General features: G+C 35.0%; 1 protein-coding gene across 1 annotated transcript in view; it reads left to right on the forward strand.

Moving 5' to 3' along the window:
• The window catches only part of IFT74 (intraflagellar transport 74), a 79,276-nt gene that overhangs the window by 54,676 nt on the left and 5,431 nt on the right, over window positions 1-19,169 (forward strand). Inside the window, exons 15-19 of the mRNA XM_007455914.1 lie at window positions 7,006-7,059; window positions 8,387-8,484; window positions 8,984-9,110; window positions 17,132-17,295; window positions 18,175-18,300. Coding sequence (XP_007455976.1) covers window positions 7,006-7,059; window positions 8,387-8,484; window positions 8,984-9,110; window positions 17,132-17,295; window positions 18,175-18,300 — 569 coding nt within the window. The remainder of the gene's footprint in view (window positions 1-7,005; window positions 7,060-8,386; window positions 8,485-8,983; window positions 9,111-17,131; window positions 17,296-18,174; window positions 18,301-19,169) is intronic.

Below are 19,169 nucleotides of genomic sequence, written 5' to 3' on the forward strand. Positions count from 1 at the left end.
ATGATGGGCACTTAGGTTGTTTCCATCTCCGGGCTATTGTAAATAGAGCTGCAATGAACATTTTGGTACATGACTCTTTTTGAATTATGGTTTTCTCAGGGTATATGCCCAGTAGTGGGATTGCTGGGTCATATGGTAGTTCTATTTGTAGTTTTTTAAGGAACCTCCATACTGTTCTCCATAGTGGCTGTATCAATTTACATTCCCACCAACAGTGTATGAGGGTTCCCTTTTCTCCACACCCTCTCCAGCATTTATTGTTTCTACATTTTTTGATGATGGCCATTCTGATGGTGTGAGATGATATCGCATTTGTAGTTTTGATTTGCCTTTCTCTAATGATTAATGATGTTGAGCATCCTTTCATTTGTTTGTCGGTAATCTGTATATCTTCTTTGGAGAAATGTCTGTTTAGGTCTTCAGCCCATTTTTGGATTGGGTTGTTTGTTTTTTTGATATTGAGCTGCATAAGCTGCTTAAATTTTGGAGATTAATCCTTTGTCGGTTGCTTCATTTGCGAATATTTTCTCCCGTTCTGAGGGTTGTCTTTTCGTCTTGTTTATGGTTTCCTTTGCTGTGCAAAAGCTTTTAAGTTCCATTAGGTCCCATTTGTTTATTTTTGTTTTTATTTCCATTTCTCTAGGAGGTGGGTCAAAAAGGATCTTGCTGTGATTTATGTCATAGAGTGTTCTGCCTATGTTTTCCTCTAAGAGTTTTATAGTGTCTGGCCTTATATTTAGGTCTTTAATCCATTTTGAGTTTATTTTTGTGTGTGGTGTTAAGGAGTGTTCTAATTTCATTCTTTTACATATAGCTGTCCAGTTTTCCCAGCAGCACTTATTGAAGAGGATGTCTTTTTTCCATTGTATATTCTTGCCTCCTTTATCAAAGATAAGGTGACCATATGTAATGCTATTAATTTATAAACTGAAACTTTAATAACTTTCCTGGAGATTTTCCCAAAACATATTTGGAAAGTATTTTCCCCAGGATGTACAAGATAATATATTCAGTTTATCAGCTGGTATCTGAGTTTCAAATGGCATCTTTACATTGCTGTTTTGTAGCTTCTCAATATACATACAATGAAGAAGAATGAATCATTGCTTATTGTTCAATTTGGGGACTGGTTAAACTATTTATTAGTATGGTGGTATTATCTTCAGACCAGGCACTTCAGCACCATCTGAAACTTGTTAGAAATAAAACTTCTTGGACTCTACCCCAGACCTACTAAACATGAAACCTTGGGAATAGGGCTTAGCAAATTGTGTTTCAACAAACCCTCCTGATGATTCCGATGCGTGCTAAAGTTTGATAACCACTGCTTTAGGAAATAATTAAGAACTTACATTGTGTTTAGTATACATGCCAAGGATTACTCATTATACCATCTGATTTTATGGACATTACTCTGTTGAAACAAACTTCTTCATAGTCCTTTTATTTTCTTTAGAAATGGTGAGGCTTTAGGCAATAATTTAACTTTTACATATTTAGAGAATTTTTATTGTATATATTTTAAATGCCTTTAGTAGATAGAATAATCAGACCTTGTCTGCATAGCTGTAAAGAAACTTTCCCGCCAACATTTAAAACATTTTGTTGAATGTATAATTGATAAATTGGGTGAAGCTTGAAGCTAAAAGTTAGTTTAAAACATTAAACTTGGGCTTCCCCAGTGGCGCAGCGGTTGAGAGTCCGCCTGCCGATGCAGGGGACACGGGTTCGTGCCCCGGTCCGGGAGGATCCCACATGCCGCGGAGCACCTGGGCCCGTGAGCCATGGCCGCTGGGCGTGCGCGTCCGGAGCCTGTGCTCCGCAACGGGAGAGGCCACAGCAGTGAGAGGCCCGCGTAACGCAAAAAAAAAAAAAAAACATTAAACTTATATGTACTCATTTTAGCATACCAGTTTAGCAGTATTTGATATATTAGTTTATCACTTACTGCTATAGTGATGTGTGAAAAGTAGGTGAGAGAGAGCCTGAATGTAAAAAGATGAAGTTTAATAGGACTCCAAAACTAATTAAAATTGAAGCAGGAACGGGGGAGGAGAAAGTGCTGTATCTTACTAAAATATGTGAAAATGTTAGAGGGGGTTTAGATAACTGCTCAATGTGAATTCATGTGATACAGCCTCCAGAACAGCTGGAATCCTAGATTGCATTAACAAAAGATGAATATATGGACTATGAGAAGTGATAGTCTGCTTGGAATCCTGTTTCTTGGCATCATACTTTAAAAAGAATGAAGAAGAACTGGAGTAAGAGTAGAATTAACTCTTAGTCCAGAAGAACTGGACTAAGAGTAGAATGAACAGAATGATAACAAGACTGAAACTATGCCACATAAGGAACACTTGAAGGTACTGAACGCTCGAAGGTACCGGGATATTTAGCTTGCCTCAGAAGGACCCCAAGTGCTAGAAAGGAAAGAATCCTACCGTCCAGCAAAAGTACCTTGGTGTTTATTTTTGCCCCTCCTCTCTAATTTTATTTGCTATCTGCTACTTTTTCACCTCTAAAATCAGTAGGTCTGCTGACGGGAGCCTTGCAGTCAGAGGAGTCACTAGCTTTTGCCTTGTTGTACACTGATCATGAGAGAAGATTGGGGTAGCTACCTGTTCTGGAAAATGGTGATCAGACCCTTCTCCAGGGTCAGAACTGCTTCTCAGAGTATAAAAGCCAAGATTGCTCTGTTAAGCCTTGATTCAAGAGAACATTTTATGATAGGTAAAAGAGTCAGATGACCTTACTGACAAGTGAGGAGAAAGGTGGTTATGGTGGTACTCAGCCCTTTAGTGCTGGAAGAAGAGCCTAGTTCCCTTACTCCACTGGCTGGCTATAGCTGAGAGTATCAAAAAGCAATAGTGTCCTTTCTACAATATCCCAAGTCTTTTGTAACAGTCCGTACTCATTTCTTCTTTCCCCCTTGTAAGGGGAAAGAGGCCTGAATTTATAGTGGAAATTTTTGGGTACTGGTCTTACTAGAGCATAAATTTCTTGAAGGAAAATATCTTATTCATCTCTATAATTCCTCCGTTACCTGTTTAAGTGCCTTGCTGTTATGATACTTTCTATGTAAAAGCCTTCTGAACTCTTTTCACCCATCTAGTTAGCATAGTACTTCATCTGTAGCTTAGTCACAGTACTTATGTTGCATTGTAGCTTTTTGCTTTTGTTCACCTAACAGATTGTACACCCTTCTAGGATAGAGTGGCAACTGTCTTGTTCATTTTGATATCCCCAGCACCTATTATAGTATCTGGCACATAATAGGTACTCACTAAACTTGGAAGAAATAAATTATGTAGAACTATGATCACATTAGATACTCAGAGTTTGAGGATAGCTCTAAAATAACCCTCATTTTATGAACGTGTCCTTTTCCCTCTCCTTTGGTCTCTTCATTGTTGATCTTTCTAAAATGATTAGACCCTTTTTATGGCCTGCTTTGCACCTCCAGTGTGATAACTGATTAGCTTCCCCTGTCTATGAACTTGTCCTCTCCTATAATATTAAATCTAAGGATAGATTTGGTAACAAGCCCTATATTTTACCCTACTTTATGACTGCCCACATCTGTACATTGCCTCTCATGAGAAGCTCAGATATTAATCCGCCAACTGAGAAATCACAAAATAGAGGAGTTCACTAGGGCCCTGATCTCTTCTCTTTTTAGCAACAGTGATATGGGAGGAGGTTTTATGAAGCTTGGGAATTTGCTAAGATATATGAGAGCTCTGTCCTAACTAATCCAGCTGGCCAGCTGTATAGCTGGGAGACATTGACCAGATATGTCTTCCAGCTCAATCTGATGGCAACTTGGAGCATGGATTTGAGGGGAGAAGGAGGGAGGAATCTCCCAGGTTTCTGACTTGGATGATAAGTGTATGGTGAAGGGCTTTCAAACATAATAGGCAATACAGAGGGGTACAGACTTTGAGGGAGAAGACTGATGCATTTAATTATGGATAGGCTGTGTATTAGGATGTCATGAAATGTGCCCACATGAATATATGTAGTAAACAATTGGATAAAACAATCTGAAAATTAGGAAAAAGGTCAAATTTAAGAGTTTTTAAACCACAAGAATGAGTGGGATTTTCTTGGATATAATGTAGCATTAGAAGTCAATGAAGAGCAGAATCTAGAATTTAAATGAAGAAAGGGAAAGTTATGAAGAGAAGACAAAGAAGGAATGATCTGAGAGTAAGAAAAACCAGAAAAGCCCAACCCCCAAGCAACAAAAAACATAAGTGGAAAAAAAATTGGAAGAAGAAAGGATGTATCAATAGTGTCAAATATTACAGAGTAAGATAACTTGAAACTGCCCCTTGGATTTGATAATTAAGGAGTCATATAATCTTACTGTGAACAATTTCATTGGAATGTCAGGAGGAGAAGCCTCATTGCAGTGTCGGAAGGTCTAATAGCAAGATGAGGAGCTGGAAACAGCATGTGTAGGAAATTCTCTTAAGTTTAGAAGAGGAAAGATAAGATGGTAGTTAAATGCCTATAAAGCCTAGGATGCAGGCCTTCTTCTTAATCCCTTAATGCCTGACCAATCTCCCAAGAGGACAACTTCTCAGACAGCCACACAAGGAACTAGGACTTTTTTAGGAACCTAGGCCATGGCAGATTCAGCAGATACTAGCTTTTCTGCTACTTCACATATGTTATATAATATTTACAAGCATATAAGCCTCCTGTGAGGATATTCCAGATCATGTATGCTGCAAGCTCATATTCTTTCTCTTTGTTTCCCATCCAAAAAACTATTGCCATAAATTACTGAATGGTAACATCATTATAGGACTAATCTTAATCTGTCTATAATGTATTTTTCAAAAAAGCTTAATCATTTACAAACTTTGTTATTAATAAAACAAAAAGATCTCTCCCCTTCCCCTTACAACTAATCATGCTGCATCAGTATGCTCTGAGACCATTGTTGATCATCTGAACTGATCAGTAAAGTTGTTAATGCATCCAAAGTCTTAGAGTGAACCAAATGTTTCCCATTCGTTCTGAGTGTTCACTGGCTGGGAATTCATGACCTCTGGGTATTTACTATCCTTATACAGTAGCTTTCAGACTTTTTACTATGAGTACTGGTGGTGGGGGCCTTGACAAGGTTTTCTCTGTATAAAGATTGTCCTCAGTGAATTTGGGAAAAATGTTTTCAGACCGGAAAGCAAAAAAGCTGTCTGCTGACCTGGGTCTCTGACTTTGCCATCACCTTTGTGTACTCGTAACTCACTTCCCACCCAAGCAACTATACAAGTGAAAGTCCATAGCCTCCATGTAATTAGGGGCTCTATTCTGGCTGTCTACCTCCACTCCCTAATGTTATTGCTGCTATAGCCAGTACTTGGCAAAACCATAGAGCTTATAGGAGGATATATAGAACACAGGCTGGCCAGTGGGTTTTAGCCTCTGGACTCTAACTATTCGCTCCCCCATTTTCTTAGAACGCTTCTTCCTAAAGTCCTTCTAAATGCCAGCTTCTTACCAGGAACACCCTTAGGAATCTCTTATTCTCTCCATCTTTGCTGGGCATTGTCTTAGTAAGCTTCCTTTGTTTCTCCAGAATGCTAAGATCTAACTGACTTTAATGAAGAAACTGTACAGATTGGATCAAGCACAAATTTATTCTGCTTTCTCTACCTGGGGCCCTGGGAGCACAGGACTGCAACCATCTCACTAGTTCAGGAAAATAGCCCTGGGCCACCAAATCTCAATTTCTGTTACACTGAAAATCCTGTTTTTCTAAAATAATCATGATCCACCTTTATGCAGCTAAAGTGTCCAATTTCATCCATCTGTACAGGCCATGGATTTTTGCCCTTTTAATCATGTCTTTTACATATATTAAATGCAACATGTCTAAAACTGCTGCAAGCAGTTTCTTCCTCAATTTGCTTTTTATTTTATTTTATTTTTCAGTACCACAATGTCCTCGATTGCCCAAGCCAGAAACCTGGGAGTCATACTTGACTTCTCCCTCTCTGACCCTCACCAAAATCCTCACCTCACTCTGGCTCTTAAATGTCTCAAATGAAAATCCTCTACCTTACATCCTAGTTGCCACCAGACAGTCTTCATCTTTCATTTGGATTACTTTGACAACCTCCTAACTGGTCTTATTGCCTCCACTCTTACTTTTCTTATTCTCCAGATCAGAAATGCAAGTTGATAATTTTATTCCTCTGCTTGAAATTCTTCAGTAATCTTTGCCCTTAGGAGAGAATCCAAACTTTTATAACATGTGTCTTATAAGGTCTCTCATAACCTGCCTCATCTTTGTGCCACTTTTTCACTTCACATTCTCTGCCTCAGAACTCTTTCAGTTTTCTGTGCTACCATATTCATCCTCACTTTCATATTTCTGTACTTATAATGCTTTGACTTTCATCTCCTTCTATATTTTGACCAAGTAACTCCTATTCATCCATTCTTTATAATGCAGCTTAAATATTACTTCTTTAGAGGAAAATTTCCTGAATCCCTGAACTAGATTAATTGTCCTTGCTGTGTGCTGCTATAGCACCCTTTAATTTCATATGATAGCACTTAGTACATTTTAATTGTTAAATCTCTAGACTTTAAGCTCTGTGAGGGAAGTAACCCTGCCATCTTGTTTGCTGTTATGAGCTATTCAGAGATGAAATGAAATTTCATGGGAGCTTATGTTTCCCATCACCAGTGTGTTCATGCATATGTTGAATAGCTCCAAGTTGGAAGTGAAATAGAGAACCATTGGAGAGTCGTTCAGTCCTTTCCAGTCAGGGGATTGTTCTTTCCAAATAATCAAACATACATATATATATATATATAGCTGTTTTGAAAGACCCTGTAAGTCAATGTAAATGAATTTCACCTGATTGAAAATACTGAATATTTAATGACTAATGGCATATAGAGAACCTAAGAGATATTTCTAATTTAGAGTACTATATCTTAAGTTCTTAAAACTAATGTTAAATTTTTTATCTCTTATAGGTGAAATGAATCAGAAGTACAAGGAGCTAAAAAAAAGGGAGGAAAATATGGACAGTAAGTGATAATCTTATAGGTGTGAAAATATATTCTCAGTTGTTCGTTTATACTGAATCAGAGATCTCATTTTGAGAAGATATAATGACTAATAATAGAAGTGCAGAAGTGTGGACATTCAAAGCATTTGCCTTAAAGTATTACTAAATATCTAGCATAGTTTAGATGGGTAGAGAATTCTAGAAAGATTTTGTACATGTGTATGTATGCGTATGACTGTATGTTAGGGATAGATTCTAAAGCTAATACGTACATTTATAGTCTGTATAGTCTATAGACCACTCATTGATTGTTGAATGTTCTCTGCTTTAATATCTTTCACCTTTTTTTAAGCTTTTCATAGTACTTATCTCATTATTTATTAGCCCTCACCTCTGATTTTGTTTCTTGGTTCTATTACTAACTGAAGCTTTAGTAGCCTTCTATTGTAGCTTCTTATTCACTTTTTTAAAAAATCTGAAAAAAAAATCTGAATTTGACTTTGTAAATAGATCTTCACTTAAACTTATGTTGTACATTCATAAGTTTATCAAAATTGACTATATTAACGATTACTGGTTTCCTTTTTAAATGATCATTTTTCTAAAATCTGACATTTTTATAGGTCTGAGGTCAATTGTTACCTTCATAGAAACATGTTATAAAGCAGTAATTACCAACTCTGGCTTAACAATATCCCAAGATTTCTTTAAAATCTCAGCAAGTACCAAATATTATCTCAGAATTAATTTGTTGTTTCATGCTAATAGTAAAATTATTGTAAGTTAATTTTTGGAAGATCCATAGAAATATTTTAAGAATGTAAGTAAGAGCAAATTATGTATTAATTCTATGTTAGAGAAGAAAAGGGAGGATTTCTTAGAATATTTATTTGTAACAATAAATTACTAAACTTACTTAGTTGAGACTAATTTGGCATTATAAAATACTCAATTTGCAGGTAAAAAAGGTAGTTAGTAATATTTTCCGAAGTAAAGTTAGTGGTTAATTATAGATGTTAATTGTAGATGTATCAATGAGATCCTAGTGTAAAAACATAGGATTTATTCTCATTTCCATTTTATCAACTGTTACTTCTGAGCCTGAATTTATAAATTTTTAGTTTATTTGTATTAAGGTCATAACAAACTTTAACAGTCTGCAAGTATGTAGAAATGTTCTTATTGAATAATTTTTTATTAACCCTTGGGTTAATAAAAAATTTAACAGTGACAGTTTAAAATTTGCCTTGAATTTCTAAAAAGTACTTTTCACACCTATAAATCAGAGCTTATGTAGTGTTTAGCTATATCAACAGTAGCATCTCATCATATTTTTCAATTGGCAGCCTTTATTGAGACTTTTGAGGAAACTAAGAACCAGGAACTGGAAAGGAAGTCACAGATAGAAGCCAACATTGTTGCACTCTTGGAGCACTGTAGTCGAGTAAGTACCATGTGCCTGTCTTAGTGTCCTCATTATTTTTACTGTGATTACCTTTCTAAATACAACTCAAAAACTGCAGTGGTTCACTATTATGTAAGAGTACAGGATACCTAATGAGTATCTTGATTCCTCAAAAAACATTTATTGAGCAGCTACTATTGTGTGGTACCATAGGAGGAAAAATACATGGTCTCTTTTCAATATTCTAAGTGTTTTAAAAATCCAGTCAGTTCCTAAAATAGAATAGTTGAATTTTTCCTACAGTAAAATAAAGCAAATATAAAAGAAACAATTCTGAACTTTAATTTAACCTCTCCTTATTGAGAAAACCACTTTGAATCTCACTGTATTCTTTTGTAAAATATATATATAATGAATGATGTATTTCAAAAAAGAATACCCTTTCAAAACATCCAGTCCTTTAGCAGCATTTTCAAGAGTTTTATTGGAAAGTTAAATCAGTGGAATTTTTTCCACTTTTATGTCTCTGCAAATACAGAATATAAATCGTATGAAACAGATATCCTCTATCACCAATCAAGAGCTGAAGATGATGCAGGATGATCTCAATTTTAAATCTACTGAAATGCAGAAATCACAAAGTACGGCTAGGAATCTGACTTCAGGTGAGGAAACAACCTAGATTTTAATATCCTTTTTTTCTGTAACAAACTGGAACTTTTAAAATCTAATGTTATTCTCTTGATTTTTTTTGAAAGACTGAGGATATAATTTATGACTGCCTATTGCTGCAGTCATTCATAGGCTTAGAATTTTGTGTGACTTTTCATATCAACTTAATAGTAATTCAATGGGATATTCTCACTCATTTAACATTTATTGAGTATTTGCTTTATGCCTTTGCTGTAACTTGGGTATACAGAGATTAAAAAAAAAAAAATCCAGTCTGTTTCCTCAAGAAACTTGCAATCTGGTGGAATGACAAACAAACAATTGAAGTGTAATGAAACAGTGTTATGATAGAAGGATAAGGAACAATGGACGTGCACAGGGCTCGTATCCACTGTGGTCTTGGGTAGTTAGGAGAGGTATCCTAGAGGTGGTAATGTTTTAATTATAGTTTCAGCCATTATGACTAACATGAGACTAGAGCAGCATTGTCCAAAAGAAATGTAATGCCAGCCACATATATATATTGAATTTCCTAGTAGCCACATTAAAAAAGTAAAAAGAGACAGGTGAATTTTAATAATATATTATATTTAACCCAGTGTATTCAAAATATTATCACTTCAACATGTAGTCAATATAAAATGATCAATGAGATTTTACAGTTACAGCCCATCTCAATTTGGACTGGACACATTCCAGTGCTCAAAAGTCATATGTGGGCTTCCCTGGTGGCACAGTGGTTGAGAGTCCGCCTGCCGATGCAGGGGACACGGGTTCGTGCCCCGGTCTGGGAAGATCCCACATGCCGCGGAGCGCCAGGGTCCGCGAGCCATGGCCGCTGAGCCTGCGCTTCCGGAGCCTGTGCTCCGCAACGGGAAAGGCCACAACAGTGAGAGGCCCGCGTACCGGCTCTATGTCGCGGAGTCTGCACTGGGACCCGCGAGGGCTAGTGGCTGCCATTTGGATAGTGCAGATAGGGATTAGAAACAAATATACATAATTGAGCTTAAAGAGCCTAGGATAAAGTCAAGTCAAAATTTGTATAGTATCTTTGGTTTTTTGAAGTGGTGGATTCTAACTATGATGGTGTATGGTGACTTTGAATTAACTATGTTTTGTTTATCTACTTGAAATTACTCTGGCAGTTTGTGAGATCATGGAGAAGGAAGACGCTATTTGAAGAATTTTATGTTTAATTATTTCATCTAAGAAACTTCTGTTTTGTGTTTTAGACCATAGTTTAAAATTTTTCATTTTCTAAGGTCAATATTAATTCAACAAGTTTTTGCCTCCTTTAAACTACCTTTGTATAATGGCTGTCGAGAAACATACATTTTTTAAAAGGGTAAATATCAATACCAGGAAATGATTTCAATAATCAGGACTTTGTATTCCTTTCATACTTTGTGTTTACATTTCTTTTAAACACCTAGTCTTCTCCAGAGATGTAGAATTAAAAAAAGAATGAGAACTGGCTTCAATGGAGATAAAAATCCGGTTTGTTACTGTGATAAGGATTTTACTGAAAGTTTCCCTTTTAAAGTTTGAATTATCTGACCCCTACAATTAATTTCATTTAGTCAGTTATTTTTAAGTGTTAATTTAAGCCAAGCATATAAATTGTTTTTCCTCTCTTAATACCATCCCCCACAAGAAACTTTTTCTATCTGGAAATCACCATAAGAGGTTTATAATATTCTGGTTCGTCTTTCAGAGATAATGGATTTTACATTCCCTTTTTGTGAACTGCCTCCCTTTGACCCTTGAAGTTAAAATTGGAACTCACCTGATTTTCTTAGTGTACTCTGTGCTTCTTAATGGAGCAATATCACTCCCAAGGGGGCAAAATTACTTCTTGGGGGGAGGGTAAAAAAAATTTTAGATACTAACTATAAAGGTGTGTGGCCCTCCAAAAGGTCACTGTACATAAACAGATATACATCTGTAATATAAAAAATTCATGGGAGGTGACTGGGAAAACAATAGTCTACAAAAGCCTCCTTAGGGGGACAGTAATGAAAAAAAAGGTTAAGATACACTGATAAACTGCATGAGTAAAGAGACAAGGAACCTGTCAGCAATAGTTTTTATTTATATTTTTGGAAAGGAAACTCCAGGGAATAAACAAATGCGCTGATGGCAGAATATTTCAGGAAGATTTCCCCAGGTCAAAGTGGTTCCTTCTGAGATTTTGCTACTATGTACACACTACTTGGTAAACTTTGCAACATCATAGCATATCAGAAGGAACTAGTCTGCATCCTCTTCCTGTCTCTTCTCTTGGAAAAGCTTTTAGCTTTTCATGGGGTCCTGCGGTTAAAGGAAGATAAACTTTACCCTGTACCAACCAACCGTTTTCTCCCTTTCTCTAGGAAAAGCAGTATATATAGTTTAAAAATGTATTTCCCTAATATATCTTTAAATTAAACTTGTAGTTAGATTTATATAACTTTTCACCAAACAGCCAAAATATACAAACTAAGTACATTTCCTATTTAGAGCATTGAAACACCATAAGCTTCAGTGACTTTGATTCAGCACTTTGATTCTCAACTTAACTATTTCCAACCCTAGTAGAAATATTAATCCAATAAAACAAAACCGTCTCAACAACATTTCAGTCCATATATTGATATATCTTTTAAAATAACATATAGTCAGTGTGGTTGAGTCTTAAGACTCTTTAAAGAGACAGAAGGACATGTTCACATTTAATTATACCAACTTAGGACAAATTTGGTTGGTAACAACCTCCTTTCTTAAATCAATGTCTTTTGAAGCTTTTTTTTTTTTTTTAAACTATTTGGTATTTTATACTCTATGTGATTTTTGTTATATTCATAAGTAGAGAGTTGCTCGATTCTTGAACATGATATTTTTATTATAATGTCACCTTCCAGGTATATTTTAATCTTTCTGATTTCATAGGTAGAAGAGAGTTTAATAGCAGCTTTGTATTGATTTTTCCATTAGAGAATGTTTATAGGTTTTAAAACTTAAATTTATTAAGTCCAAGTAAATTTTGCTAAATCTTACATGAAGAAACCAACTTACTTACTCATTGCCTGCCCTGTATAAGAGAGACATCCTGTTAAGAAGGAGTGCCAAAAATCTATGTATAAACTCTAACCAAATCCTAATCTGACTACTGAAATGTGTATGCATTGATAGGCTTTATGGGACCTAGGAAAAAGCAGCAGCTAGAAGTTGAAAGAACTGAGTACAGAGATTTAAGACGCTACCCACTCCAAAGGAGAAAAGTTTAAAGATTTATTTAGTTCAGCAAAGTTAATTGCTTATTTATAATATATATCAGCACTTTTCAAAGGAGCAGAATACAAAGTCTCTACAACATGTCATTTAAAATGTCCATTATACCATAAAAATTTACATTTAGTAAATTTACTAAATTTACATTTAGTAAAAATGAAGAAAGAAGAAAATGTGAGTCAAGGGGAAAGGCAGTCACTACACACTGAACCTGAGATAATCCAGACATTGAAATGAAAAGAAAAAGGACTTTAAAAGTTTATAAACATATTTAAGGGCTTGAGTGAAAATAAAATTATAAAAAATGAACAGATTGGAGAATCCCACACAGAAATGGAAATTACAAAAAAGAACCAGGTGAAAATTCTAGAGTTGAAAATATAACTAAAATGAAAAATTCGCTGACCTTAATAGAAGATTGAAGACAGCAGAAAAAACGAATCAGTGAACTTAAAGATAAATAAATAGAAATTATCTAATCTGAAGAAGAAAAAAGAATGAACACAGCCTAAATGACCTGTGGGACAGTTTCAAGCAGGCTAATTTACATGTAATTGGAGTCCCAGAAGGAGAGGAGGGACAGAGAATGGGGGAGAAAAGATAGTTGAAATAATGGCTGAAAATTTTCTGAAAATTTGATGAAAAACTTAATTGTACAGATCTCAGAAGCTCTTTGAACCCCAAACAGGGTTAATGTAAAAATTCCTTACCTAAGCACATCATCATCGGACTGCTGAAATGCAGCAATAAAGAGAAAACAATAAAAGGAGCCAGAGAAAAATAATATGTATACACAGGGTACAATATATCCCACTATGAGATTAAATTTTATCATAAAAATCATTGTGAATTTTGTATTTTACTCTGAAATATGTTACTTTAATATAAAAATCTACCCCTAAATCTAAGTAATTTAAGGAAGATGTTCATATTTGGCTTTTGACACTCTGAAATACCACTATTTTTTTGAGGGTATTCATATTCCTACTTTAAACTAGAGGAAAAATGAAGGTAAAATGTTCTAAGATGACCCTGCATCACTGTATGCCTCTACAAATAAGTAACTACAGGATGTATTGGGTTATTCCCATGCCTATCCCTGGGAACACAGAAGAGAAGAAACTGGCCAAGGCAGGTTTGAATCCGGATTTCTTCATCTAAATATACAGGATATATATTTCAATTCCATTTTAGTATCTGTTTTTGAGTTAACTGAAATCAGATTTTATTTTGGTAGCTATAAGGAAAGCAGAACAAAGGATGGTGCCTGGGGAAAGAAGCCTGAAGTAGCAAAATTGACCAAGTGTTACTGTTCCTCTTCCCACAACCCACTGTTGCTCATTGAGGCATCTTTGGATCATAAAGTAACATTTGCTATTGTAAAATATGAATCTTTCGTAAAGGTGATAACAATATCACTCAGCACCAAAGCTTGACTGGCTGTTGACCTTGGGCAGTAATTACCTTTCTAAGCTTTAGTTTCGTCATATAATAAAATTTACCCTTGCCCAGGGCTATTATGAAAATTAAATCAGATAATATATAAAGCCAGGCACATTCCAGATTCTCAGTAATGTTGGTTTCCTCTTAAACCTTTCTTTCGCTTTAAAAAAGAGACCTTTAAAGCCAGCATCACAAAGTTAAGAAGTCTCTGAAATGCAGAAGGTAGGTATTATATAATCCTACCAGAATGGAATATTTTTTAAAATACTGTTTTCTGATTATAAATGGAATTCATATTCATTATAGGGGATTTAGGAGATATAAGCAAGCATAAATAAAAACTAAAAATACAATCGCACTATCAAAAGTTTATTACTATTAAAATTTTGGTATCTTTTTAGTCTTTTTTCCGTATTTTAGCACATCTTGGAAAAAAATAAAAAGCCTTTTCCAAGTATTCTCTGCCCAGCTATTATCCCTCTCTTTCAAAGGTTTCACAGTCAAATTTCTTAAAACCTTCCTCTCACTCTTGATTCCATTTCTTTCTGTGAAATCTGTTCTCAGCAGATACATCCAGGTTCTCCTGGTCAGTAAATTCAACACATATTTTGCCATCTTTTTTCTTTTAATCTCTAAGTAATATTCTGTACTACAAACCACTTCTTTATTCTTGAAATATCTTTTCCCCATGACTTCTGATTTTTCTCTTATTTCTTTGGTCATTTCTTATTTTATATGGATCCTTCATGTTAATTTGTTCTTTAAAAATTTGGTATTCTTATAGGTGCAGTCATGAATCCTTTTCTGTTGATGATTTGAACCACTCCCTTTGCTTCAGTTGCCATCTCTATGCTGGTGGTTTCAGAATCTGTATCTTCAGAGCTCACATTTTTCCCTCTGGGTTTTAGACCCATATTTCTATATATGGACATCTTTACTTATCTCTGTTTGGATGTTTCTGAGGTATCTCAAACTCAACAAATCCTAAATCGACTTCAGTGTATCATAAATCCCTCCAACAGACAAAAATTTATATGTCCCTCTGCCTACCCTCCCATACACTCATTTATTCAAGTTGGAAATGGGATTCCGCATTTTCTCTCGCTCAACTACTGTATCCGGTCGATAGCCTGTTTTGTTAATCCCAAATGCCTAATATTTTTTGAGTCCCTCCAGATCTCTCCTGCACTGTTTCTTCATTTATTTTTATCTGACATAACTGTATATTTTATATATATAGTCTTTTTCCACTGGAATATAAGTTCTCTGTTCGTTGCTATATTCCCCATGCCTTTCTGTTTGCCTGGCACATAGAAAGCATTTATTTAATAAATACTGGGGTTTTTTAAAGATTTTTTTTGATGTGGACCATTTTTAAAGTCTTTATTGAATTTGTTACAATATTGCTTCTGTTTTATATTTTGGTTTTTTGGCTGTGATGCATGTGGGATCTTAGCTCCATTACCAGGGATCTAACCTGCACCCCCTGCACTGAAGTCTTAACTACTGGACTGCCAGGGAAGTCCCTAAATACTGTTTAATGAAAAAGAAAATCCCCACCAGTCTAAGATTTCTTGCCTAGATCACTGAATCAACACTTACCTGGTCTTCCTGCACATAGTTATGCTATTTCGATTAATTGTCCACATGGCAACTAGAGAGAACTTTCTAAAATTTAATTATGTTACTCTCTGATTTGAAACTCATTGATGACTTGCCATAGCCCTTAGCATAAAGTCCCAACTCCTTATCTTGACTTAAGCCCTTCATGAACTGAAATCCTTCAATTTTTCAGTTTTCTCTCCTACCACCATCCACTTTGAACTTTGGATTCTAGTCATACTTCTCTTATTTGCGCAAAGGTACCATGCTTTCTTACCTCTAGACTTTTAGACTTTACCTCATGCTTTCTTACCTCTAGACATTTTTGCACATGTTGATTGTTTTCTCTGGAACACTCACTTTTTCCTTTGTGTGGTTGATTCCTAATCCTTAATGCCTTAGTTAAAAAGCATGTCTTCAGAGAATTCTTTTGACCAATACCACATGTTCTGTGGTACCCTGTATTACTCTTTTCATAGTAGTTATCCAGTTTACTGTAAATGCTTATTTAATTTCCTAATTTAACCTCTAGAATATAGCTCCTCAAGTGAAAACAATGATGTCCCTGTTGATTTCCATTATATCCTCAGCACCTGACACATAGTAGATGCTCAATACTTTTGAAAGAAAGAATCGCATACACACATACACACACACACGGGCAATTTTCATTATTTATGAATTCTGTATTTGTAAACTTGCTCTCTCACTGAAATTAATTTGTAACCCCAAATTCATATTTGCAGCACTTTCATGGTCATTTGTGAACACACGCAGAGGTGAAAAATTGGAATTCAAATTTGAAAAATTTGAATGCTCGAATTCCCTGTGGAGGTTGATTAAGGCAGCACTATGCCTTCCTGCATTAGTTCTCATACTATAAACAAGTATCCTTTTCATGGTATATTATTTAATGTCACTTTTTTGTTTTAACTACACTTTTGTGTACTTTTGCTATTTAAAATGGCTCCCAAGTATAGTGCTGAAGTGTTGGCTAGTGTTCCTAAGTGCAAGGCTGTGATGTGCCTTACAGAGAAAATATGTCAGTTAGGTAAGCTTCACTGAGGCATAAGTTGGCCTTGAGCTCAATGTTAACAAATCAATAATATATATCAAATAACGTATTTAAAGAGAAACATACATAAAACAAGGTTATGTATTAGTTTGATGATAAAAGTATCATCAAAGTTGATAAAAGTATCGTGACCAGAGACTCACAGAAACCTAATCCTGTATTTCCCATAGGAGTTCAGTATTTGCTAACTCAGTGTTTACAATGACTTTTCAGAATATAACTACCACAAATAATGAGAACTGACTATATATGTACTTATAAAATTTTGCTCATAACGTTTCATAACTTGCTTTTTTCCCCACATAACTGTGTGTATATGTCATGCACATATTAAAAATGATGAATCTTTATCTCATATATTATTAAGTAAGAAAAAGAACTATGTCCTTACATGTTTGTATGAGAATGGAGACAAATGTGATTAATATACATCAGTTTATGTTGGTTACCTGGGGGGTAAGTAAGTTTTTAAAAATTTATCTTTGTATTGTCTCACTAGTTGCAGTGAATGCATGTTTCTTGTGCAGATACTCTTGTAAAACATGATTTTTAATGATTGCATTTCCTTTTGTGTAAGGAATAAAATTTCGACTAATTATGGCCTTGAATCTTCCTGCGTTTCAGATAGTCAGCGTCTACAGTTGGATCTACAAAAAATGGAGCTACTGGGAAGTAAAATGACTGAGGAACAACAGTCTCTAAAAAGCAAAATTAAGCAAATGATAACTGATCTGGAAACATATAATGATTTGCCAGCTTTAAAATCATCAGGTGAAGAAAAGAAAAAGGTAAATGGTAACAGTTCTATGAAATTGTAATTCAAGTTGGTTTTTTCTTGATTAAATTTAATAATATATGTATTTTTTTTAATTTATAAAATTTATTATTTTCAATTGACTATTTGATATATTATCTAAGAAAAACTAAAGTTTACATATATAGTAGGAATTTAGAGTGATTTAAGTTTCAAAACAAAACAAACATTGAAAAGCAAGTGATAGGGTACTTCAAATATAAACTTTGTTAAATGCAAATTTGATTACTATATTTCTCTACTTAAGACTTCTCAGTGGCTTTTCATTGCCATTTACATTAATTTAAAGTCAATCTAGGTCTTCCCTGGTGATGCAGTGGTTAAGAATCCGCCTGCCAATACAGGGGACACAGGTTTGAGCCCTGATCGGTGAAGATCCCACATGCCGCGGAGCAGCTAAGCCCATACGCCACAACTACTGAGCCTGCACTCTGGAGCCCGCAAGCCACCACTACTGAAGCCTGCGCGCCTAGAGCCCGTGCTCTGCAACAGAGTAGCCCCCGCTCTCTGCAACAAAGAGTAGCCCCCGCTCTCTGCAACTAGAGAAAGCCCGTGCGCAGCAACGAAGACCCAATGCAGCCAAAAATAAATAAATAAATAAATTTACAAAAAAATTTAAAAATAAAGTAAATCTGGTGGAGTACAAACACATATGACAGCCCTAATAAGTTATTATTAATATAGTTAATATTAATTTAGCTTATTATAATTAAAAGGATATTTTTACAAACAGGTTTTAGAGTAATTATAGCCTTGGTAGAATTTTATCAGAATATTATTGAAATTGTTTAAGTCAAATGCTGTTTATATTGGTTTACTAGCCTGTTATTTACTTCTGTTTGGATCTATCTAGAAATTGCATCAGGAGAGAACAGTATTATCAACCCGCAGAAATGCCTTTAAAAAACGAATTCAGAAACTAAACACAGAATATGAGACACTAAAAACACAATTGCAAGAAAACGAGACACATTCTCAGGTAAAAAGAAAAAAAAAGACTGAAATTTATTTCTGTTTTTAGGCTATCTGGCCTGTTCTCTTGATCTATATTTTCACTCCCAAAGCAATCCATTCCTTTTTTTTTTCACCTGCTTTATTTACCTTCCAGATTTTCTGACTTTGAAGATAACTAGATTCTGTATAGTCTCCACTCAGAATGAATTTACTCCTGCTTTCCTGACTTCTGTAAACCTATATCGAAGGCCAACTCTATGCTAGGCACTGTTCTGGGCACAGCCATTATGGTAATGGCTTTTAAAAATTTCAAAAGTAAAGTGTTTTTAATGCAGAAACTTTGCTAATACATAAATGCCGCAGATAACAAAAATGAGCCATAATGACTAATATCCCACCACCCAGGAGATGCTTCTGTGTATATGAAGACAGATATTTCTAGTCTGTATTTCTATGTTATGTGTATACTTAGTTTATACATGTACATACATACACATTTATTTCTGTATATTTATAGAAATGATACCATATTGTACCTATTCTTTGGAAACTTGTTTTTCATTATTTAACTATACATCATAAATACTTTCCCTTGTCAGTAGATTTTGTAAAAATATGATTCTATATAATATTTGACTATATGGATATAGCATAATTTACTGAGTTCCAAATTGTTGGACATTTAGGTTATTTCTCGTTTTCAAACTATTCAAATAATGCTATAAAGAGCAGTACTGTTCTTGAATTTCTTTATTTACATCTCTGATTATTACACAGGATGCATAGACAAGCCCCCTTTTCATATCACTCATCCTGTTGATAATTACCTGAACAAGGTCCAAGGTCTTCTACACTGAGAGCTCTTTCTAAGGGCAGAAATGATGTCTCTTTCCC

Source organism: Lipotes vexillifer, unplaced genomic scaffold (assembly GCF_000442215.2).
Source record: "Lipotes vexillifer unplaced genomic scaffold, Lipotes_vexillifer_v1.1 scaffold644, whole genome shotgun sequence".
Lineage (NCBI taxonomy): Eukaryota > Metazoa > Chordata > Mammalia > Artiodactyla > Lipotidae > Lipotes > Lipotes vexillifer.